This window comes from Thermobia domestica, chromosome 9 (assembly GCF_964235325.1).
Source record: "Thermobia domestica chromosome 9, izTheDome1.hap1.1, whole genome shotgun sequence".
NCBI classification, from domain to species: Eukaryota; Metazoa; Arthropoda; class Insecta; order Zygentoma; family Lepismatidae; genus Thermobia; species Thermobia domestica.
In genome coordinates, this window is record NC_137462.1 from 186,530,925 (window position 1) to 186,558,190 (window position 27,266).

At 36.9% G+C, this 27,266-nt stretch overlaps 1 protein-coding gene across 11 annotated transcripts in view; it reads right to left on the reverse strand.

Moving 5' to 3' along the window:
* Positions 1 to 27,266, reverse strand: part of LOC145660507 (serine/threonine-protein kinase MARK2) — a 305,977-nt gene that overhangs the window by 206,821 nt on the left and 71,890 nt on the right. For 2 of the 11 annotated variants that reach the window (XM_081725646.1, XM_081725651.1), the window contains exon 1: positions 1,782 to 2,669. The exons of 2 other annotated variants lie outside the window; for them this stretch is intronic. In XM_081725646.1, coding sequence (XP_081581772.1) covers positions 1,782 to 2,225 — 444 coding nt within the window. In that variant the 5' untranslated portion in view covers positions 2,226 to 2,669. Of the gene's footprint in view, positions 1 to 1,781; positions 2,680 to 27,266 lie in introns of those variants that run through there. 7 more of the 11 variants (XM_081725645.1, XM_081725643.1, XM_081725642.1 and 4 more) reach the window with 5 other exon arrangements.

Sequence of the window (27,266 nt, forward strand, 5' to 3'; positions counted from 1 at the left end):
CACCACCCTGTATATATATATATATATATATATATATATATATATATATATATATATATATATATATATATATATATATATATGTGTGTGTGTGTGTGTGTGTGTGTGTGTGTGTGTGTGTGTGTGTGTGTGTGTGTGTGTGTCAGGGATTTGAAAGAATACAACAAAGTAGTACATAGACAACAGGTATTGGCTGCTTTGTTTATATAATCAACAGAATATAGCTCATTTTCAGTTCGTGTACTGAAGGGTAATACTGAAAGTTTGAGTGTTAAAGTGATAAGTGGGTTCTCTGTTCATTATGAGAAGTCATAAATGGATACAGAAGTGCCCACTCTTCAAATTTACCCCTTTCTCCCAAAAAAATACAACAAAAGTAGCATGGAAGACATTAGTTGCTCGAACAAAATCAAGGCTGTACTTTGTAGACTAAATTTTATCCAATTTAGCGTTCTTAAAAGAATTCGATTACACCATTTTAAATGAAAAATTGTTCTCCACGAAAGACTGATCGCAACATGCGCCTTTAGACCGACTTGAGGCCCTGTAGGCACCCCTTAGTAAATATCAAAATGCCATTTACTAAAACATACTTCTATTGACTCACACTCTTGAAATGAAATGAGAGTCTTTCACTCTGTATCACATTCATTTCTTACACGGAGTCTTGACCCCGGAAAAAAGCATTACAGCAAAGCAAACGTTTATATATAAAATATCTGTGTGTGTCTTAAATCGATATCCGTGCTACTTAATTTAGCAAACTGTAAGCATACGTTCAGGAAGAAAACATGTCATGCCTCCCCTGCCTTCTAAGAAAAGGTTTTCCCCACTTCGCATGTAAAAACAAAATTACACTACTTGAAAACACGCGAAGTCAAAATCAAAGATTACAATAATGTACACCAGGTACGTTAATTTGCATATGTTTCGATCATTTCTATGAATTAATAGTAGGTGGGAATACATAACTTGCATAAATATATAAAGATCGGAATTCCTGGAATCTGAATTCAAGTTAGAAATTTCTGTAATATACTTTCCAAGCTCACATTTGAAGGAAATGTTACAATGTTTTAAAAAGTAAGTAAAAAATGTACCCTACTTTGGTTCGACGTTCTATTTCACAATTTCAAAAGTGCGCAAATAACTTACAATGCAAACTTCTGAATTTTTACGCCGTCCCGTAATTTCACTGAATATACGTAAGTCGGGAAAGACTATATATGGCTCAAAAGCTGGGTTCGAGGTAGCTAGTAGCTCTGAACTTGCGCGACTTTATACTTCAACAGGCGATATAGTCAGCACCACTAGAGAACCTACTATTATTACTGGTAAAGGTGATTAAAAATTGTAACTTAAGTTTCATTACGTAACTTTTAAATTCAAAGAGGTTACGGGCACGGTTGCAAGATTTTTAAAATATCGTTGTGTAGCTCTATATCTGAGAATACAGTGGTTTAAAAAAATTATGAGTCAACCATATTAGAGCACGCTCATGAGAGAAAATTCTCTCTGATTTTGTTATAATACAAAGTATTATTTATGCTGACAACTTTGGTTTTATACAACGGTCTCAAAGTACGTAAGTTTACTACTTAAATTGGATTTTGACGCACACAAGCCAATTAAGCACACAACCATGATCATAAAGATAATAAAGCACTTAAATAACCATAAAAAACAACGTACATCTAAGAATCGGCAATTAGAAGCCAGAATTCCGAGGTTCCTCGCATGAGGGTTGAAAAATCATTTAAAACCATACATTACGATCTCACCTTTCTATCTGGAGTCCAATGTTTTACGCGATGATGTCCATCTTTCGGGGGATGAGGTGCCGAAAAAGTCGCTGCTCTTTCTCTCACTTTCTCCTTAGACGATGGAGGGGGTGGGGGATCCATTGTCACTACCTTCTCCAAGGAATCACCAGTCCATTTGGTGGGAGGTTTTGGGGTAAGATCAGGCAGGACTGTGGGCTCAGGAATATCATCTAACACAGAATAGCGTTTTGTTGTTGTCCTGGGGGTAGATACTTGTCTTCGGGGAGGCACTCGTTCCCTTGTGCTCTTTGTCCGGCGAAGTAGACGCAACATTTGACTTTTAACAGTAGCCGCAAGAGGCATGTCTTGACCATTAGCAGTTCGTTGATCGTCACTCTTTCCCTGGACTACTCTGGCTCTAGTCGATCGCCGTCCCTCCAAAGACGAAGACCCCACGTGCATCCCCTTAGTCAATACGACCACCACCGATCGCGCTTAGTTTCAACACCATAACACATACACACACATATATATGTATATATACAGTATATACACAACAAGCACCACCGCCGCTTTGCTCCCGCACTCAAGCTCCTTCGCGACTGCACTGAGAACACGTATCACATACATGCATACACACACACGCGACGACGAAGGTCCGCTTGACAGTCAAGGAAACAAACAGCTAAACCTCTCACGTCATGGTTTCCTCCGATGAGTCGCTTCTTGTTTCACGTTTCACCATGAAAAGTAAACGTATTCTTTCATCACTAATAACTTTTCGTACCTTCAACTACAAAATAAATACATTCATACCCCACAATACTACGAAGGAAAAGGAAATCTGTCACTGTTTAACTTCGGATCTGTTCGGTTATCTTCGGTTATGCGACCCACTTCAACCTCCCTCAAGGCATCAACGAAAGCATTGCATGGAATTCTACGAATAAAAACAAAACAGCCGCAGGTCTTGTTAGTTTCATCGGCACCTTTGTAGGGAAAAAAAAAAAGAGAGAGAATATATGTTCTGAATAAAACTACAATAATTTGTTTATGAAGTAAGAAACTAAGACGTTAATTCACCGACCACCAAGCAGTATGTTTTAGGCTGCTATGAATGACAAGCATTTATTGTGCGTATACAGTAAAACCTGTTAACTTGGACACCTTCCTATCGAACCTGCATTTTCCCATAAAACATACACATTATCTGTAACTCTAAGTTGACACCCTATCTATCCTGGAACTTGGCAGCACTGAAGCAACGTTCCTTCTATGCTGCTACTGTTAAATTCATACCTGTATGTTTGGTACCTACATAATCTTTATAACCTAGGAAAAAAAACTTTCAGGGAGTATTTTATTGCTGGTGTTCCAATAGTCAGTAAACCAAAGGGAGAAAAAGAAGAAAAATTTTCAACTGAAAGTAAGTTCTCCAAAAAATATTTCAGAGTGATACATTTATTGCTTATATGAGTACTGTGAGCGAAGGTATCAATTGATTTGTGCTGTACGGACTTTCCATTTATATTTTACATTGCAAGACCTTCGAGTTTCAGTTCAGATGGATTAAGATGATGTTCTCTTGGGCAATTTGTAGAAAATATGGAAATGACGATACACACGATAGTAAAACTAGTATATTTTTTCTTTTTTTGCTTGCTGGTCAAAAACTATTTTTCGTATGTACAGATGGATGCTTTTGATTTTTCACTGTTGAGAGCGGCAGGCGAGAGCGAGTGATTGATTATTTCTCAGGCATTTTTTGGTTCTGTAGCTCAGCATGTTGAAATGATTGTACACAAAAAATAGTGCGCGAATGACGAAATAAGACAGATATTTATGTAGTAGATTTTTATATTGCAGCAATTAAGTTTAACTTAATTATGTATAACATACAAAGTAATTCGAAGATAATAAGTAGCTGTAACAGAAGTGCATATTACAATATAAAGTGGCCAACATAGGCAGGTTTCACTGTATTAAAATCATATTGATAATTACACAAATTTTGGTAATTCAATACGTTATTAATATACACGTCTAAAATTCAATAAAATTACCATTTTGATTATTATTATTATTGCTGAATTTCGGGTGATCCGCAGTGCTACTTTTTCCGGTATTTTGCTAAGTTTGGTTAGAAGGAAAGTTCTGAACTCTACATTTTAATAGTAGTACTATTAATATTTTAAATAATGACTACCACTCTCTCCTATTTATATTTCATCACATAGATGTATACTGTTGTCAAATCCTAGGAATTACCAGTATTACAGAAAAAAAATAATTAGTACAGCAATAGCAACCAATAGTTATGACTAGCAAACGAAAAAAAAAATCTAAGTATTGGAAAAATTAACATGTTTTCCATAGTTCCCGACAGGGTTGGCTGGTTTAAACCAAGGTGGTTTAAAACAAGGTTTAAACCAGCTGTTTTTTTTTCAAAAAAAAAAAAAAAACTGGTTTTAACCAAATAACGAAAAATGTTCGTAAAAGTGTAAGTGTTTGTAAAAACTTGATGAACACACATTTGTGGGTTATCACGTTTCACTCCCGTATACTATTCGTATTATATTCAGACCTAAATTTCCCATTCATTACTCAAAAAGATTATACTACAAAAGCAACTTTTTATATAACTTTTATATATATATATATATATATATATATATATATATATATATATATATATATATATATATATATATATATATATATATAATTTTATAAATGCTTGTTTTATGATTTTTTGTAGTTATTATTGTTATGTAATTGCAATCAAAGAAAAATTCAAAATATTGTTTCGTTTCAATGTTTACTATTGATAAAATACATCGAAATGCCGTACTTTTGTGTGGGAGGAGGGGGTCATACAGACCCCACGAGAGGCATTTAGTGAAATGAGAAGTATCTTTGGTATCTATTTATGTATAAATGAGTCTGAGCCTAACTGGACTCAAATAATTCTTATCTTTATTCACTTTTCTTACTGATATGCAAATTAAGTCGTCGTATTTCTTTAATTTGGACCAATAAAAGTCATTGTTAATTAACTTGAACTAAATTAGCTCTTCTGTACTCCGTAGTACTTTGAAAATATCCATATGCAATTCTGTATAATGGTTTCACTTGTGCAACTGATTATCTTTTTGTCCTTCTGAAATGACTCTTGACAGTTATATTAAGAAGCATGTAAAGATCAGTACAACGTATTTTTATCAGGATTCCTTCGTGAGTGAGTCGGCAGACGTATCGCATTTGTGGCCAATTAGTCCTGGTTCCGAGTTCAAATGGAGGATAATTTCTCTCGGATGTAACTCGAGAAGCAGTTTTTATTCCGCTTTAAGCTTATGCGACCCCTTCCAGCATAACTCGGCTGTTGCATAATAACAAGGCGAAACAAACTTATTTTTGTCCATATATGATATGAATATATAGAGCAAATTATTTAAACCAAATAAACCTGGTTTAAACTAAAAAAAAAAACTGGTTTCAACCCTGTTTTTTTTTTGTTTGTTTGTTTGTTTTTTCAATAAAAACCATGGTTTTTGCCAACCCTGGTTCCGACAGCAATTCAGAAGTTCAATCTAAAACCTGCATTAACCCAGTCTACAAGTTAAAGCGCGTACTTTTTCTGCACAAGGTATCGTGTTCGATTTCCCGTTGGAAAGCATCGAACGCACTACAATGGCTACGACCTCATTTTAAACTGTACAATAATGTATGTTGGAACGACAGTAACTTATCTCTAAAATCATTTTACAGAAAAGATGTTACAAAGAGTATATCAGGTTATCTGAATGCGAAGGCAGATACAGAGTTAATGAAAAGGAATACGAATATAATAGGAGGATATAAGAATAGGGTTAAAGAGCATATAAGAGTGTTGAAATAGCCTATCAAAACATCCAGGAGAAAAATTTAAAAATATACAAAATCTGTACTATTTCAATGGTACGCTGGCATATTTCTGAACCATGCTAATACACAAAGTACCTACTTTAAACATAACAGAAGTAATATAAATAGGGAAAGATACTACATAAAAAACTGTTAATTTTAAAAAAGACTAGACATTAGTCTATATTCATTTATTACTACATCATACGTTTTCATAAATTCAGTTTCAACAAGCTCGACAGATGATTCTGGCGACAAGTCAATCATGTCAATCAGTTACGGTTCTGCATACAAAATCATTTATGGTGTATGTGGTTTATGTTGTCTTCGCAAGATGAGTATCAAGGAAGTTTGTTTACCGAACAGTAACAGGTGACGAGATCTGGGTCTGTCCTTTCAGCTGGAATCCAAAAGGTAGAACATACAGCAAAAAACACCTAGCATCGCCAGCGAAGACATTCAAAATCGAATAACGTTCCGTAGGAAAATTACCCTAACATTTTTTTTTTCTCGGTGGGGAGCTCAAAAGAGTCAATATTTGAACATTACCTGGAAAAAGGGGTCTACACCACCAGTGTAAGAAACAGTGAAATAAGAACAAACCAATATGCACCAAACGCCGAGTGCTATTGTTGGAAGATGATGGCGGTGATGTTCCAGTACAATGCACGCCCACATACAGGCCGCCAACACTCTTGAAATCATTAACGAACTAAGTTTTCAGGTAGTGGAACACAGTTGTATACAATATACAGGGTGCGGCACGTAAAACCGGCCCGTCGTAATATTCTGGTATATTGTGTTTTTGGCAACACTTAAATAATCTACCTTCCTACCAAGAGATGGCGTGTCGAGGTCGGGTCGACTTACGTGACCTGCAGCAGTCACGTGCAGCCGCAGCCAGTGAAACTTGTCGAAATCAGTTGGGAAAAAGGCCTCGTTGTGTTAAGCCGGGTGAGTGTCAGTGTGTGATAATGCCGTATTCGATACCCGAGCGTGTTGCCATTGTTGAAGGGTTCATTCTCATTGGATCTTTTGTGAAAACAAAGAATTTGTTTCGGGAGAAATTTCCAGGACGTTCTGTGCCAGCACAAAGCACCATTCAGGAATTGATTGAAAAATGGCGGCGTACAGGATCGGTTCAAAATGCTCCCAGGAACAGACGACCATCTGTCTGCACACCTGAATTAAAGATGCAGGTGGAGGAGATAATGACAAGAAGTCCTCGAAAGTCAACCAGGAGATTGAGTCAACAGGTTCATGCGAGTGAGAGAAGTTGCAGACGTGTTTTAAGGGGACTGAAGTTAAAACCGTACCGGATAAGTGTTGTGCAAGAACTGAAGGAGCCTGACCTGCAGAAGAGGGTGCATTTCTGTTCATGGCTGTTGAGCAATGTTGCCAGTGGTTTCTTGGATCCACTAATGCTCATCATGAGTGACGAGGCGTGGTTCCACCTGTCTGGGTACGTAAATTCCCAAAACAACCGGTATTGGTCGACAGAAAATCCACACGCAATCCACCAGGTACCCTTGCATGTTGAGAAGATTGGTGTTTGGTGTGCCATTTCCGCCACACGCGTTATTGGGCCCATATTCTTTGAGACGACAGTGAACAGTGACGTGTATATGGGAATCCTGGAGGAGTTTTATACACACTTGACCGAAGAGGAGCGTCAGTTATGTTACTTTCAGCAGGACGTGCAAAATGCCATACATCAGCTGCATCATTGTCCCTTGTGCATGAGATGTTTACACCAGAGAGGACAATCAGTAAAGGCTTGTGGCCTCCTCGGTCACCAGACTTGTCCACGTGAGACTTTTACTTATGGGGACTGTTAAAGGGAAGAGTATACGAAACAAATCCACACACAATTGAAGAACTCAAGACCAGGATCCAGGATGTCACCAATAGCATTACAACACAAGATTGACAAGGGTATATATGAATCTCCTCAATCGTGCTCACATGTGTGTTGAAGTGGGCGGAGGACACTTTCAGCACCTGCTGTGAAGGTGAGTAGTCATATTCAATACATTACATTTCATTTATGTGTTGTAGTTAATCATATTCAATACATTACATTTCACTTTACGGGCCGGTTTTACGTGCCGCACCCTGTAGCTTTCATCCATTCCGACTACCACCACCCTGGACCTCAAAAAGTGCTTTATCATATAGTCGAACTGCTACAGACGTTAAGTAAAACAAGTGGTGCATAAATGCTCCACAATCACAGGAAATTTCTTTCCCAATGGAATACGCAATATTGTGGACCGTTAGGAACAAGTGCATCAAAAAAGGGACTAGTGAAAAAAAAAAAAGTTTTTGACTCCTATTGTAGCTGTAATACGAAAACAAGCGAGTAGATATTTTTCGTTTTATTTACTCTCGTATATTATGTTCTCCAGATGTTATTTTTACGAATATTTTTTTTTAATATATACGAATATTACTTAGACAGTCTCTGAAAGTGCGGCATGACGAAAAAGAACGTGATATTATTACGATTCTGAGAAACACAAAAGTCTTGAGCAGATTATAATCAGTATACACTATAAACGTGGTTCTGACTTAAGAAGCAGTATTATCAGCAGTTACGTAAATTACTTCAATGCCGTGATTCTATACCGATAGTTTATTCTGCAGAGTTACAAAGCAAGCAAGGTTAAATTAATTTCGAAGTGAATGTCGCAATTGTTACTCGATGATTCAAGGCAACTATCTACACAAAAGTTTAGTCTTTATACATATAATTTAGTCAGTTCTCTTCACAAGTAGGTATTACACTGTCTTGATCTAATTCACATACACGATCGTTAACACAAAAGAAAATTGAAATTGTGACGTTAATACTAGTCGTTTTCCTTCGTTTGCTGTATGCTTACACGCTATCATGTTAGTTTAGATGGTTGTTTTGAAATTTTTCAAATTTAAACCATTTTACGGAGAAATGAACGGAGAACAGTAGTTTTTTTTTCCTTCTAAATAGTGAATGATCATTTCTACTAATAGTAGTGCGGAATAAACATACCGAAGAACAGTAGTAATCATTATGTTACGATTTTGTAATATTATGAACATTTAAAAATAAATACATGCACCTAATTACACATTTCTGACAACTTTTCGATACTTCTATATTTAAAACAAAATAGCACTATCTTTCCTTTTCAGCTCTGTACAAGCAGTATAATTGATCGATATTGTTTGTTTGGAATTTGACGTCCCTTTTTAGATCTAAACTATGTACGACATTACTTGCTGCTTAAAGATTCTGGTCGGAAGACATAAAATACACAAACAAGAAAACAAATTTTCATCACAGAACCCAACAAGGCCTTGAGATGCTCAAGCTCTTTTTCTGCAAAAACTGTTCTCTTATTCAATGAAGCGATAGATGCTATTATTATTATTATTATTATTAACTAATAGTAGTTCGATTAATTTTGGTGAATTCGAAAGTATTACGTACTACTTCTTTGTATCTTTCGTACGAACTTCACAAATGTTAATATGCTGATATAAATAGCACGCGGAAATTGACAGGAATTCCCGGTTTTACTTGTTTTGAATTCCTTTCTGAAGACCCGTTTTCTATTTTACATTAAATCTGCACTTACCAGATAAAGTTTGTAGTTTCACAAACATTATATATGTGAACAACGCTCGTTTATACATGCACAAAATACTACATCAAACATACAAATTTCAAATGCAGGCTTTTCTCATCACAACTATTTGAAACATACGTAAATTCTTGTGCGAGCATCTGAGTTCATTCGCTGTCAAAACCAACTTTCATAATTATATAGTGCAGATAATTATATAGTGCTGTATAAGACGGTTAGATCTCACCTTCACAGCAATAACTCTTAAACAGATAATCTTTGAATTGTAAGTTCAACAATGTACTCGCTTGATAACAATGAAAGCGCTACACACAAAAGCAGTTCCATTATTTGCTACACAGAACTTCATACCTAGAAAGCTCGCTTTCGAAGCTTAACCCTTTTGATGTGGGTAAACACATCAGATACAAATTTTGATTAGCGATTTCTGTTTTGCTTCAGAACAATTATTCCAATACTATTTTACTCGAATAAAAATTATCCCAGTTTTAACAGCTTTTGTTCGGATTCCATTTTAACTGTAGGTCCAGTTCTTTATGAGTGCTTCTGCGTAAGCAAATGTAATTAGTAGAGTTAGGATATTTAAGTGTGCGGCTTTGTATTTCAGAGCAAGAAACGACTCTCGTGAAGTGCCCAATGTACAAGACATTGCCTCCTGATCGCAAACGAGATGAATTAACCAGCAGTTTTTAACCCCTTTTTGGACTCAATTCCCTTAATCTGTGATCTAGAAATAGGTTATATATAAGAATCAGAAATGCAGGTAGTTTCTATTAAGTTTTTATTAAGATAAAAGAAGTAATGGTCAAAATAATTAAAGAACTTTTTTTTGCCCTTTGTTGTTTTATTTTTAGCATTTTTCCCCACCCTTCTTTCCTACGAAACCTGTCCCTAAAAATTCTAACCCCGATATATATATTTCGTGTTCAATGCTTCTTTCCAGCCTCGAGGGTATAAGGCATGGATCTACTGGACTTCTCCACTATAGAATAAACGGTGAACACAAGATCTAAGTAACTTGTGTCTATTAATTATAATCCAACAGAAGACGATAAAACTAAACATAGGTCCCGTATTATTTCATAAATTTACATTATGGTAATAATCACAAACTCGTATGAAACGGAAAGTAAATGCACCTATATTAAGATTTTACCTTGATGGAACTATTAACATGTTTTTCGTAATTAGATTAATATCTCTGAGAATCTATTACCCAATATTCGACATTCGACTTAAACTTTATCAACTAAGTTTATTAATCTTCTGTTAGGAGATAATTCACAATGGAACACGACGAATTTTTGTACGTGAAAAGATATCTATGACAATACACACCAATACTGTTTCACAAAAAGAGTTCAAAGGTACGGAATGTACAAATCGAAAAATACATTAAACTACACCCAACATGCTTCCTTTCTATCTCTGGCCCAAAGTGATTAAATAATGCAGACCATCGCTGCGACTTTCCTCTGCTCTAAGTAAATTTGTTTTTTCTTTCTTTCTTCCTCCTAGTTTGCCAACGAACTATTCAAGCGCTCTCCTTCTGGTATCTGTGGGATTTCTTTTTTTCCCCTTTTTCGAAAACTTACGTAGTATTGGATACCGCTTTCAAATGACTCCACAGAGAAAACACTGGCACACGAAGTTCCCATTTTAAATCTATTTTATCATTTGACCCTACATCCAACTGGTTATTATTCTGTCAATTTCAGAAGTTTATGTCTGTTTTACTCCCATTCCGAAATTTCTACTAGGTATGAGCCTGCATCTACTCACGAAACTGCCATGCACATGAAAATACGTAGTCGACATATGTTACGAGTTTTTTCTTGGTTCTTATGTTTCCAAGAATCGAATCACTTTACTAATCACCGAAACAAAAACAAAAAAAAAAAAAAAAAAATTAAGATGACACTGAAGTCAATAATAGCAACCTACATCAAGTACTGAAAAAACAGCGATAACAGAGGGTAGTCGTAACATCACAGGGGCCTCGAAAGGAAAAGCTAGGTAACTCTATCCCATAGGTCCTACCGTGGCCGGCTTAATGAATTACTTAGGAACTACAGGATGGCCCACATAAAAGTAATCCGGCATGGTAATACCAGAAATCCCGAAAATGTAGAACAATGTGCACATTGGCCCATGGCACAATGTTTTGCTGCAGTTCAGCTAGGGTATGGGAGTTATTTACCTTTGCTTTACGCATCCCCGAAAATAAAAATTATAGTAGATTTGGAGAACGAAGGGCCACAACCTCCTTTCTTCTGTAAACAGTTTATAAACCAATGGCAGGGATTCGTTCGAAATGTGACATGTGACTCCGTCTTGTTGGAAGTCTTTCTTATGCTGTTAGTTCGATGTAAAACAGATACATGTAGCTACAATAAACTTTACTATTTATTGTTGGTTCCCACAACACTGGACCCACTACACGTGTTCCTCAAAACTGCACACTAACCACTAACTTTTTAGTCTTGGAGTGGTGTTCCGTGAAGGATATGTGGATTCTTAGCAGACCAGTCCTGCGTATTCTATGTATTCACATAACTTGATAAAGGAACCTGGCTTTGTCGGACATAAAGTAGAGCAGAGGGTCCAAACGACCGTCCGCAATCACTGTTAATGCAACTGTTTACCTGTGTCCACCTCCTCCTGTTCCTGGACACATGATAATCAGTTTCAAAGACAAGCACACACTGCGACGCTTCTGGGAAGAATTTTCGTGTTAGTGCGTTTGCACACGGCAACGATAATATCGGTAGAAGCGCCGATAATGTCGGCGGTGGAATAGACACCACTTTACTCAGATGGCAGTTTGCACATGCCACCGACATTATCGGCCAATCCTCCGACACGGCAGATGCTGTCGGCCAAGCCCCCGATATTACCGGCGATATCGCCGACACCGGTTTTGTCGGGGGCAATGTTTTCCTATGGTTGAATGCACATGCGGCCGATAATATCGACCGGCCAGTGGTTTAGGTGAAGAGAGTGAGTGACAAGGCATTGTGTATTCTTGTTTCGTTTCTTGTCTTTGGAATTTTGTACTTTCCATTTTTTTTCTACTACAATTGTATATTACACTAGTTAACAAATTTAAACTTTTTGTTTGTTACATGAGAAAAATCACCTGATCTTGAAGGAACTTTTTGCGCTGAATTCGAATATGCACTCGGTTTCTCTCCATCACGTACAGTTTTCCCGTAACAGAGGGATTTTCGGGAAATTCCCTCAAATATTTCCCTTTTTCAGATATTTTATTCCCCTAGCTCCTGTCCCCTTACATATAGTAACATAGAAATTATACCTAAGTATACCTTGATTTATATTTAATAAACCCTAAAAGTTTCGTAAAAATCGCTTTGTTCTTTCTAGAGAAATAAATATATTTGTATGTATACTGTGTGCACTATTTATTGAACCTGATAGTAACTAGCATATTATATACAGGTATATTTCGGATGTCGTGTGGGAGATCAGGACAAAACTTGGGCACCCAACATAATTTGTGCGTCATGCTACGTCACTTTACTTGCATGGGCCAAAGGGAAACGGAGGTTCATGAAATTTGCTGTACCAATGGTGTGGAGAGAACCCACCAACCATCTGGATGATTGTTATTTTTGTCTCACAGTAGTTAAGGCACATTCTAAAAAAAGCAAATACACAATAAGTTATCCCAACGTTAAATCCGCAATTAGATCTATTCCGCACGGGGATGAACTTCCACTTCCCGAGCCCCCTACCAACTGGGAAGAGATATGGCCTAAAGACTCTGATGATGATCATGACCTTGATGAACCATCGACATCAACATGTACATCCAAGGATCCAACGTTCATCCCTGACTGTGTTCGCGAGCCACATTTCATCCGGCAATGTGAACTTAATGACCTAGTCCGTGATTTGCACCTGACAAAACAAGAGGCGGAACTTCTGGGATCAAGGCTCCAGCAGTGGAACTTATTGGATGCAGAAACGAACATATCAGTGTACAGGAAAAGGCATGTTCAATTTTCAAGCTATTTCTCAATACAAGATAATGTGTGCGTATGTACGGATATAAATGGGTTGATGGCGGAGCTAGGAATTCCTTACGTTCCAGAAGAATGGAGGTTGTTTATCGACGCGTCAAAGGTCAGCCTTAAAGCTGTCCTTTTACATAATGGAAATAAAAAACCTTCTATACCACTTGCGCACTCAGTGAAGATTAAGGAATCCTATGACACCATGTCAACTTTGCTAAATCTTATAAATTACAAGGACCATTGTTGGCAAATATGTTGTGATCTCAAGGTAGTTGGTATTTTATTAGGACTGCAGTACGGTTACACGAAGTACCAATGTTTTTTATGTTTATGGGATAGCCGAGCTGATGACAAACATTATGAAGTGAAGGAATGGGAACCTAGAGTGAATTACGTACCTGGAGAATGCAACGTCAAATACGCTCCTTTGGTAGATCCTAATAAGATATTACTACCGCCACTTCATATCAAGTTAGGACTTATGAAAAACTTTGTCAAAGCCATGGACACATTTGGTGAAGGTTTCAAGTATTTGCGAGATAAGTTCCCTAACCTGAGTGATGCTAAGATTTCAGCGGGAGTGTTTATAGGTCCCCAAATTAGGAAATTAATGCTTGATGATAGCTTTGACAGCAAGTTAAACAGTGCTGAGCTAGCTGCCTGGACAGCATTTAAGTGTGTTGTGCGCAACTTTCTGGGCAATAACAAAGCTGAGAGTTACACAGAAATCGTACAGGACATGATACAGAAATACAAAGAGTTGGGTTGTAGGATGTCTTTAAAAATCCACTTTTTGCACTCCCACCTCAGCTTCTTTCCTGCTAACCTAGGTGCTCTCAGCGACGAACAGGGGGAAAGATTCCACCAAGATATAATGGCAATGGAGAAAAGGTACCAGGGACGATGGGATCCTTTAATGATGGGGGACTATTGTTGGGGTCTTGTTAGAGAATGCAACATTTCTTACAAAAGAAGGAAGTAGTGTACGTTTTTGTAACCCAATGGAAGTTTCATATATTGTGATAGTTTTGATTGTCTTTTCATGACCTTTTGGTACATTTGTATTATTGTTTATTGTAAATTGTCACACTTGTAAATTATATTGTATTATATTTTATATATGTGTTTGTGATAATAAAGCAAAACGTTTTACCTCAACTTAAGAGATCTGAAAGCATTACTATAAGGTGCAATAAACAGTACACAGTATACATACAAACATATTTATTTCTCTAGAAAGAATAAAGCGATTATTACGAAACTTGGAGGGTTTGTTAAATATGAATCAAAGTATACTTAGGTATAATTTCTATGTTAGTATATGCAAGGGGACAAGATCTTGGGGTGTAAAATAAACGAAAAGGGAAATTTTTGAGGGATTTTCCCGAAAATCCCTCTGTTACGGGAAAATCGTACGTGATGGAGAAAAACCGAGTGCATATTCGAATTCAGCGCAAAAAGTTCCTTTAAGAACAGGTATTTCCTTTTATGTAACAAAACCTTTGTTAACTAGTGTTATTATTATATTGTCCTACAAACAACTTCTTCTTATTATTTTTTACAGTCTCTATGTTGGAGTAGCTAATTCCCTTTATTAAATAAAGTATAAAATGTGAGAAATCTGAGGAGTACTGATTTCTCTTTAAATAGCAATTATCAAATAGAATATAGTAAATTTAGATAATCAATTTCCGTTGATTATTTTCTACTCCTTTTTTATTTTTGTTTCTCTCTCTCTCTGATTGTATCTTTTTTAATCCACTAATGCATTTAAATTTTATTACATTCTGGAGATTAATTTAAGCGTAATTTTCTAAGTTTGATATACTGTGAACATAAACATATGAAAAAAATCCTGATTATTATTACTTCCTTTTATTTTCACCAGAATTGTGTGCAGATCACTTCTTCCGGCCCCACTCGATAATGATTGAATCGAATATTTGTGATTCAATAGAATATTTGTTGACAAGTTAAAGTAGAATTATCATTTATTTTGAAACGAAACCAGCACAAACACTTTTTGAAAAGCTCCCAAGGACAAGTGACACATTTGACATTCTCTTAGCCAAAGGACGAAAGAATGGATGAGATTTTCAAACTTGTTTGAAGAACGAAAACCGACAAACAGGCATCCCGAAAGCGTTTTACGGGGCAGTTAAATCTTTCATTAAAAACCGGGACGTCTGGCAACCCTATACCAATGAGACGACCGCTAGTAGTTTCGCATTAGATCTGGTAACTTTTATAATATTTTAGTGTTCTAGTACGTTCACCAAACAAATCTAGTACTTTTCTCCTCCTCTTCTTTTTTTGTAAATACATTTGGAAGAGAAAAAAGAATCTCATGAACATCTGACAATGTACAAAAATTTCACTGTTAAGATTGTTAAGAAGAAGCAGATCCATTTCTATCGATTTTTGTTGTAACTTATAGTTCATTGTATTGGGGAAAAGGTACAAAAGTGCCAAAGAACGAAGGGTTAAGACTAATAAGTGACCACAGTAAACAATAATTATTACATATTTGGTGATCCATTCAAACAGTAGACTATTAACGAATTAAAACTCGATTTTCTCAATAAGTCCATTTTTTGACATCCTCTATATTTGTCATGCTTGAGTTACATTAGTGGTTTTATAGTGAGTTCTAATACTGCAATTAAGCACTTATTCCGCCAGAATTTTTAGTTTTGGGATGTAAAGTGAAAATTGGGAGGGTATAGTGGTTTGTACGGTTTGTATCGAATTTTGACTGTAAAAAAGTTGCGGGTAGAGACCTGCACGGGCCGAAATTTTTGGCCCGAGCCCAACCCAGCACGAACGCACCTAGGCCCGGCCCAGCCCAGCCCGGGCCCGAAAAGTTTTGGAGATTTTCGGCCCGAGCCCGGCCCGGCCCGATAAGTTTTTCAAAATTCTTGGCCCAAGCCCGGCCCGGGCCCGATAAATTTTAAAAGTTTTTGGCCCGACCCCGGCCCGATAATTTTTTAAAAAAAAATAGCTCGAGCCCCAATCTTTCTCAATATTTAGCACTAAATTTGACCTAACCCTCAGAAACATTTTCCAAACTTTGGTTCACAACCTGACGCTTGTCTCCCGAATGGTACCATTGCCTCCTAGAACTTTGCCTGTCATCGAGAGGACGAAAACTCCATTCCCTGTAACAAAAATCTAACCTTATTGATTTTTAGCATAAAGTGAAGATGGCAATATTGTTTAGCAACAGGCAAAACATTCCCACCCCTTCTTTTTATATTTTGAGTTCAGTGAAGATCAAGGCCATAGCTCAATTTACCGCATAATGCCTGCAATCCTCTATAGTGAAAGTGGAGCCGCTAAGCAAGCATTAAGTGTAAATAGCTATTGCATTCTTTGTAACATTTTTCATGGACACACTTCTTCAACGTTTGGCTTTATTCCAATTATCGTTTAACGAAAGTCAATAATTATTAAAGAATTGCAATTGTTCGGCCCCAGCCCGGCCCGACCTCAAGAGAAATCAGTGTCGGCCCACCCAAGCCCGGCCCGGCCCAAAGAAATAACAGTATTGACCCGCCCGGCCCGGCCCAAAGAAATAACAGAGTCGGCCCGCCCAAGCCCGGCCCATGCAGGTCTCTAGTTGCGGGTTCTTCCAAGAATGTGGGGGTCACTCCCCCATCCCGAAGGAAAGGAGTAGCTGCTGGAAACCTAATAATTAGATATTAATATCGTAAAATGTCAAATAGGGTGAAACGGGAGCAGATAAAATTTTTAGTACTTTTTCCCCAGATCTAGTACTTTTTCCCGCCTAGGTTAGTACGAAATATTTTGCTGGGTGCCTAAACCGGCCACAGGGAAGCGAATAAAGAAAGAAAAAAAAACGAAGATTTTCGAAGCAGTCAGTCAGTCAGTCAGTCGGTAACTTTATTAGTGCTTTATATTATATTATATTAAATAATAATAATATACTTCCCTTATTGAAACTGCCAACATTTCTATTGGTGGAATACAGGGTCTCATTTCTGTATTCTGACGCTGAATATGGTTTCCAATTCTTTCTATTAGAAAATCAAAAGTTAGTGTAGACATACTGTACGAAAAAATTTTAAAATTTCGCAGTGCCTTCGCGCTTAGTGTGTAAAAAGCACCTTCTACATAACGCACAGTCAATAATGGATGAACCCAAAGCTTTCGTGACCTACATTTCCTGTTTGTACGTCGTAAGCACAACAAGGCAATAAGATATCTCTTGTTGGTAGCTGGACTCATCTTCTCTCTTTCACGTCCTGTCCAACACTAGCGCCGACATTGCCGGCCACGTGTGCAAACCATCACCGGCACCGATATTATCGGGGCTTCCGCCGATTTTGTCGGCATCGTGTGCAAACACGCTTACCCGGTACTAAATATCACGAACGACCTCAGGTGTTCGTACATCTGGTTTTCCCCAACTCACATCAGCCACAGAACTGTTTGACACCAATTTTGCGCCAGGTTCTAGTCACAGCGTTTCACATGGTTCTGTTTCTACTACCTGGCAGGGAAGGTCTCTTGTGTATGTTTTAATTGACTTTGTATGTATATATTCTTCTATTATTAAAATTCGCTGCTGCACTTAAAACATCATCCTCTCAACGCCACTGCACATTAGGCTGTACGCCGTCGGCAAGATGCTAAACAAGTGCGCATCGTGCGACACACCAGCGTCAGCCAAATTACTCAAAGATTTACGCACAATTATTTACTCGTCTCTCGTATTACCAGACCGCTCAACTTTATGTGGGACACCCTGTAGTATGTGCTCTATCTAAATATCCATGACTCAGAATCCTGAAGAAGCTTCATAGCGATTTCTATAAAGGAAGTTGGGATATGGGGAAGTAATTTGGAGACTTTTTAATTAGGTATACATGTCAATTTTCTAGAACATAGCAAATAACTTATCTGTTAGGTGATCGCAAACGAGTAATATCAGTTTTCACTTTCTGCTGCAACATATATTATTTTCATGAGTTACCTAACCATATACAGCTTTTTCCTTTTTAAAAAGTTCTAATAATCTATCTATTAAAATGCTACAATAGCAGTAAAAGCGCCTGAGCTTCAACCTGTAACGTTTGATTTCAAACCTTTGATTTACGGTTATTTGTGATTTCACGTTTAAAAAAGACAAATATTTTAAAATATGTGTCCCTGTACTTTAAATAAATTATTTAAATAGATATTCTTTTCACAAAGTTTATTTTTCTAAACTGTTGTTCAAAGCCTTTGTATTTTAATGTCTTCTCCAAAATCAAAGCAAATGAATTGTGCTGCCATCTTTGGAGGTCTTGTAAACTATACGTTTGTGGACGTTTATATGTTTGTGGCTAATCCTTTCGACAATGAGATCTCGGAAACTACAGGCTCTAGAAAGATGACGTTTTTATTGATCGATTGCAAATTTTGCGTCGATTGTCCAGTTCTAATTGAATATTTAAAAAACAAGCCCATTATTTCTTTATTACATTTTTACGGGTGCATTGCAAGTGTTGAAATTTAAAAAAAAAACATACGTTATACATTCCAACACTACATAATTGTATACAGATGTTGCATATATCTCAGGCGTTTATTTCATGGCCAAATTATAATGAAAAACGAAGGATAACCATTTCTCCAATCTAAGTTGAAAAAATGAAATGAAATTTTGGAGTTTTACGTCCCACGGTTATGCCGGCTAGACTAAAGGAGACGGTGAAGATGAGAGAGAGGAATGAAATGGTGGAATGAAGAAAGTGGGAGGAAACGGGAGGACCCCGAGAAAACCCACGCACACGGTGTTTGTCCACCACAAAGTTCACTTGGCGGGAGCAGGGTTTGAACCCGAGACCCCTAGCACCAGAGGTGAACGCTCTACCACTGAGCCACCGCGGCCAGTCTAAGTTGAATCTTTATTGTTTGGAGTATTTTGCCCAATGAACACCATATATCACTGACATTATAATTAATTGTGGGCGTGTATTTGCTTATTACATACTGCATGCAAGAAGTAAGAAAACACTGATCATACATGAATTAGAAACTCCAACTGTAAGTAGGCTCAAATCTTGCAAACGGTGCGAAATATTGAAAAAGTAGTCGAAAAAATCTCCCCTATCCGTTATTTCTTGCCGATTTTTATCAAGACGTCTGTAAAGGGCCATGTACAGATGTGAGGAATAACAAGGAGATTCATGCTCTTATGTGAATAATGCGCTGTGTAAAGAGCACAGGTTCAGTTAGTCTATATATTAAAATGCTAGGTTTATATGTTTGTCTCCAATCCTTTCAACAATGAGATCTCGAAAACCACAAGTGCTACAAACATTCGTTTTCGCTGGCCGATTAAGAATTTTGTCTAGATTGTCCAACTCTCATTCGAATTTTCAAAAACGTGTTGTTATTGTTCTAATCAACATTTTAGGGACCGTTTTGAGTCCATGAGATTAACATTGTTGCAGACCAAAACTACGGTTAGGCAACCAGTAGAGAATTTACGTATGGCGGGTTGACGGACATTGCAGGCGCTTTGCTAAAATCTGAATGACAAAACCTATTGCATGCTGGCAACTTCAAAGGCTTCAAGAGACGCAATGAGGCGTACTGGGACGGATATGGATTTATTCGAAAAAAAAATCCACCTGATATCGTGTTACTTCTACATATCTGCTACAAACTCACTCCAACATCTACACATAGCAATTCCTTTGTGTCTTCTATCCTTTACCTGTGTGAGTAACGAGACATGCACAGTGGGAAGGAGTTTCATGGTCGTAATAGAACGATGCGCTGAGTAGATAGCGCAGGTTCAGCTAGTAACTGGAATAAAATTTTATTCTTAAAATGTTATTTCGTTACTTTCTGGATCAATTATACACCAAAATTCACTACCAGTCAATTTCACAACATACACAACATACAAAATATACATTTAAAAGTTTATCATTGTTTTAGACTAAAAAATACGAGTTATCGTAATAGTGCTTAATTGGAACGAATGATTGGTGAGAAAAGAATGATGATCCCGAATTTATAGATCACTTTCGGGTGATCACTTAGGTTACAAACATTATCACATGCAGAAACATACGCAGAATTTTATAAGGGGTTTCAAGCTCGCAAATTTACATCGTTCCAGGATTTTTTATATGTATCAGTTTACTTTTTAAATCTTTTCACGGGAAGTTTTAAACCCAGCAACCTTTGAGTACACCACTGATCACATTCAGTTGTATCTGGGATCATCTTATGTATTTTTCACGTCGTACATGAACCTCCCTCGTGGCTATAGACACTTCGGCGCCAGAGACCTGGGTTCGATTTCCGGTGGGAGATAATATGATTCTGATCCCACATTAACTCTAAATTAACCAACCAATCAAGTCTTACTTTTATACCGAGGAAAATTAATTTTAAAATGAGAACTTCTGAACATCTGTTTTCATATAAGGCCATAGCTAGAAAAATTGAGGAGGAGGAGAAAGTGTTTGAAAAAGAATTCTTATTAGAGTTACCTAGAATTACTTAAAAATTCATTTTATTCATTGTTAAAAATTCCTTAATTTTCCTTCGATATATCCTTATTTTGTTAATTGCACGAGTATTATGTCAAGTTGTTACATATCGTCGCTGAGCCTCGAAGAATCACTATATGCTAAAACTACAACTTTTCAGAAGCAAAAAACATTCCGAACTTAAAATTTTGCCAAATATACACGGAAACACTTGAAAAATGTAATAAAATTGGTTCTGCGTATATTATGCACTGGACATTGTTGCAGCTTGCTTCAACAATATTATATTACTATTTTTGCACCTTTTGCGCCTTTATTAAGCACATAGAGGATTCCTATACATTAATCAATACGTAGGGTAACTGTCCCAATAATTGACAGTGTACCAGTAATTGACACTGTCGTCTTTTTTCCGACGCAACAAGACTGCGGGACTAGGTACAAGCAAATGCTGCCACCTTTTCTTCCTTTGCAGTGTTGTTAATCCCACACCACTGTTAATATTTGCCTCTAAGTAGTAGTTCTCCAAAGAAAACAGAAAATCGATGGACAGTGCAAAATAGTACTATAATAGCTATATTAGCGGAAGAAATAAACATGTTTATCCAGGTGGAAACTTATAAATCAGCTTGATAAGTTGGTAGAAAATTATATGGTTCATTAGAATAAGATATTAGGAGATGTCAATTACTGGGTTACAAGGTGTCAATTACTGGTGAATCTCACAAATCTTGGTGTCAATTACTGGTACAATTATCAACTTTTCGTATACATATTGTAAAAAATAATAATTATTAGTCTATTATTTTTATGATGGTCTATATAGATGAAGGAAGGATGCCTTCGTACCTCTACGAGAGATCAGTAAGCCAGGCTCATTTAAAGGGTGAAGAAACTTGCAATTTGTCAAACACTGTTCTTATACTGTCAATTATTGGGACAGTTACCCTACATGATGAGAATCTTGTCATAATTTCAACCTATAATTTTTCATGGTTGTGGCGAAACAATTGAATATTCACTTGTCACATTATAAGGGACGCTGTCTGACAGCTTTCAGGTTTATTTGCACGGCATAACTCATTTTCGACCAAAATGTCACGCAGCGGTTCTTCGAGGCGCAGCGACGATATTTCAAATAAACATGTTAAATGAAACTTAGGCATACAATAGCACACTTGTCATGCACTGTTGCGAACTAAGAATGATACTCGAACATCAAAAAACTACCAAATTTTGGAAGGTTCTACAACAGTAGTCACATAAGTCAGACAGACAGCGTAATGCACATCCACAATACAATGTCCCAATACTACAGTCATCATATGATGTATTGGTAACAAGTAGAAACATAGTTACAAAGAATTGAAATTTTGACTTTTTTCAAAGGACTTTATTTTGAAAAAGTGTTTCGATAATTATCACATTCAATTATGTATATAGTTTTTGACAGACATAAAGACCATAATCCTATTTACAGTACAATATGGTATCTCAAAAAACTCTGGAAATACGACAAAAAAAAAAAAAAATACAATTTGATATATTATTAGACGTGAAGTTCTCGTTTTAACAATAACATCGAAAACTTGAAAACGGAGAGTAAAGTATATAGATATACTAAATATATGATAGAAGGCCATATATGGTATTTTTAAATCGCGAAATAAAGCGAATTTGGTACTTTTTAAAAAAAAAAAAAATGACACCGAAATGCATTGCATAAAATGACAAATTAGCGAAATCGCCATGTTGGCCGGTAATACTAATAAAATAACGCAAGTTTCCTTTGCAACAAAATATGATTCACAGAAGACCATCAGGCCTGTTTACTGTAGCTTTCTTTACTCCACGGGAAGACAACCAATACGTATTCACGCAACAGCAAATATTATATGGCAGCATTTTTTCCTATTAATCAGTAACACATACAAAATCGTTACATTTCCAAATGAAACTATATACATTAATTGGATACTTCAAAAAAGTGCGGGGGCAACTGCCCCCCTTAATCGCCGCCCATGCCAAACACATTACGATTAACACAGGCTGCCAACATTAGTTTCCGATCCGTCTTTCACAGTTTCGGCCCGATTTGTGCCCGGCCCGGTTAGAGCCCGGCTCGAGATTCGGGCCGGGCCGGGCCGGGCCGTCTTCGGGCCTGGGTTTGCAGGGCTCTGGTCTGCACATAAGAAAAACATCAACAACTGACATATACACGTGTAGTAGGCTGAGCCTCCATAAGAATTTCTGGAAAATTCCTGAAATGGTGGGCTGTAAGCAGTAACATTTTTCACGCCTTAAAATTAGAATATTTTAATGGAATGACTCATACAGAATTCGACACATAAGAATCGTTGATATGATAAGTAATTATTTAAAAACTTCAAAAATGACTTTTTAAAAGCAAACCTGTACTAGATCGAGAGTTCGAGATGTGACAATGCTGTTGGCCATATGTGCTGTTCTGAAATCTCTTCGCTGATCTCTGTTCGTACACGCAGTGTTCTGCATTATTTTTCGACCAGTTATACTGAAAAGTAACTATGATTTTACATGCAATTTGTGTATAAAATAGCATTTTTTAAATCCGAATTTCTTCGATTTTACTATCCAGATATTAAAAAGTCCGTACTTGACCATGCCTAATATACTTAAAAAAAAAAAAAAAAATTCTGGAAAGATATTAAATAGAAGAACTTCAACTGAGGAGCACAAGCCCAGCTACCAGGACCTTTTAGCGCTGGGCTTAAAATTCCACAAACAGAACTAACCCATGTATGGCATTGAGAACGACATAATCTATGGTATTTGTTGTATATCCACACAATGTATATAGAATAATCCCTTAGTTTTAAATTCGACTTTTTAAAATTATCCGCAAATGAAATAAGTGCACTGAAAATCTAACTTTGTAGCTTTTTTTTAACTTGGATAAAAAACGAAAACTTTTGAGTTTATGATTATTATTATTATTCTTTAAGACTAAATCAATAATTATATTACTAAGACCGAAAGATAGTCCTCTTGCCTAAAACCGTTTCCAGTAGAAATTTCACAAGCTGCTCTTATTTCGATGGCGTTCGAGGACTGGTTCGTTCTGTGTGTTGTAGTAGGGTACAAAAGCGATTACAACTGCTGCTGTGTTACACTAAAACCGCACACAATGTCGAATTCATTTTCTTTTATTCTCAAAAACTACATTACAAAAACTTGAATGAAGATCCCATTCCAAAGATTCCAATCATGTTTTTGTAATGCAACCTTCAATGGGTCACAGGATTCCCTTTAAAATGTACCTTCCAACGCAAATAACACACTTCTCCCCGCAGCAAAACCAACCTATCGATGACGTTACCATCGACCGACGATGTGGCTAGCCACCTGCGTTTTCTCTCAAGTGACTTCTTTTTTCTACTGAAGATACCAAGCAACATGATACACGATTAAAGTTGAAGGCCATTCGTCTTAGAAATTAACCTCATTTTATTTCATTCAGCGCATTAGCCTTAGAGAATATTTTAATATCTATCTTGCATGACTCATATTGGAACTGCTTTTTTAACTGTCACCAAACACCACACAATAACTTGTCAACTTCTTAATTTAAATCAGCTTTTCGCAAACAGTTACAAGAATGATACACAGAAATTAACGTAGTTCTCGAGTTTTTTCGTATGTACACTATTTTACGCTATGTACACTATTTACGTATGTACACTATGTACATTCTCTCTTCTTCATGTTTTCGCCAGTAAAATTCCACTGGACTGGACCTATGTTCTACAGTATTTCGGTAGCAAATTGTACAGTTCACATACAGCTAATCGTTGAATTTTACAGTATATTTAATTTTTTTTTTCAAAATAAGACTTCAAATAAAATATATTAAAACATATAACGTTATTCTCTTACCCACAAATTAACTATATAAACAAAAATGAAATTAACGAAGTTTGTCCACGAACTACTACTACTCTGCTAGGTCGATTTTAATTACACTAGATTTTGACACAGAAATTAGAACACCTGATTCTAGTAGAACTTTTCACGTAGAATTCAAATATGTAATCAATTTTTCTACATCATTCGCCATTTTCCCATGACACCCATGTGACCTTGAAAAATGGATTATTTTCTGAAATTTATTTATGTCCATATAATCACGTGTAACTTCCACAGTAATTATAATATAAGCACGGTTTATACCTCATTGGATTGGTAATGAAACACACTTTACAATGAAGTATGCATCGTGTCGCCATTTTTATGAGGGAAATTCTAGAGGGATTTTGTGATAAATTTTCTCCAAAGAAGTAGTTTATAAGAACTACATTTTTTCTTGTCTCATGTCAATATTCATATAATGATACAGAAAACTAGAATTGCTTCAAACATAGATTTATCTCTACTCAATAAATCATGTTCATTTAATGTGAATCGCGTCATTCTATCTAGGGAGACAAATAGTTGTTTCTACTTACAGGTTGAAATGCAAGCCGTTCAGCAAAGACAGAAACCTAATGTTGACGTATAGTTGTCGGCACATACACGGACACGCAGGTACAAGCTAGAGACCTGCACGGGCCGAATTTTTCGGCCCGAACCCAATCCAACCCGAACGCACCTAGGCCCGGCCCAGCCCGGGCCCGAAAAGTTTTGGAGATTTTCGGCCCGATAAGTTTTTCAAATTCTTGGCCCAAGCCCGGCCCGGGCCCGATATATTTTAAAAGTTTTTCGCCCGACCCCGGCCCGATATTTTTTTAAAAAAATTAGCTCGAGCCCCAATCTTTCTCAAAATTTAGTACTAAATTTGACCTAACCCTCAGAAACATTTTCTAAACTTTGGTTCACAACCTGACGCTTGCCTTTCGAATGGTACCATTGCCTCCTAGAACTTTGCCTCTCATCGAGAGAACAAAAACTCCATTCCCTGTAACAAAAATCTAACTTAATTGATTTTTAGCATAAAGTGAAGATGGCAATATTGTTTAGCGACAGGCAAAACATTCCCATCCCTTCTTTCTATATTTTGAGTTCAGTGAAGGACAAGGTCAGAGCTCAATTTACCGCATAATGCCTGCAATCCTCTATAGTGAAAGTGGAGCCGCTAAGCAACACAAACTGTAAATAGCTATTCCATTCTTTGTAACATTTTTCACGGACACACTTCTTCAACGTTTGGCTTTATTCCAATTATCGTTTAACGCAAATCAATAATTATTAAAGAATTGCAATTGATCGGCCCCAGTCCAGCCGAACTGAAGAGAAATCAGTGTCAGCCCGCCCAAGCCCGGCCCAGCCCAAAGAAAAGACAGAGTCGGCCCGCCCAAGCCCGGCCCGTGCAGGTCTCTACTACAAGCGCACACAGATAATGCATGTATGCTTTCTGTGGAAAATAAGTTGATTTTTACGATTTTGACCTGCCAACAATGAATAAAAAAACTGGAAAGAACAGCGAAAAAATTAATTCGCTGAATTCCATTATCAGTTTCAAGACAAGATAGTGCTGCGTTGTGATTTATGAAGTGCAGGTTAGAGTGTGTGATACCGTATACACATAGAACATACAAGGATACAAGATACCGACGAAATGTGTAATCATCCAAACAATTTCTGTGGGGAGCTGACATTTAAATCGCAACGCCGATGTTTCACTCCACTTGAGAGAAAGTGTTATCAGTTATATTCTGGTTGTAGCGTAGGAGACTAAGATACAAACTAGATTCCTCACTACATTTTTTGAACTTGGTTGAAACGTCTGACTGGGTGCGCAAATGGTGAACGGAACATGAACTTCGGCGTACCCGTAATCTGGAGAGAACCACAAGATCATTCTTTAGACTGCTACTTTCGTAAGAGACAGATTAAAGGAACAACCAGTAAATCTAAGCACACAACACAATATCCTAATTTGCTATCAGCAATTAGGCTAGTTCCACACAATGCAGAATTACCAGTACCACAACCTCCAGCTTATCTTACTGTAGATTAAGATTACGTACTTGAGGCAACTACTGAAGCACCTCGAGCCCCACTTGATAGCTCAGAGTGAACTAAATGACGACCTCGTTAGGGATTTAAAACTCTCCAAAATAAAGGCAGATCATCTTGCTTCTAGATTTAAAGATTGGAATCTGCTCCATCATGACACTAAAATGTGTTTTTCGAAACCGTCATGCAGAGTTTCAGAACTACTATTCTGAAGAAAATGATTTAGTTTATTATAGCAATATTTGTGCTGTCATGAATACACTCGGACACGATCATTTGTAGATTGTTTATTGACTCTTCAAAAACTAGTTTAAAGACAGTCCTTTTGCACGATGACAACGAATTTTTTCAATGCCTTTGGCTTATGCAACTAACATGAAGGAAACCTATGGAAACATCAAAATATTGTTAGCAAGAATCCAATAT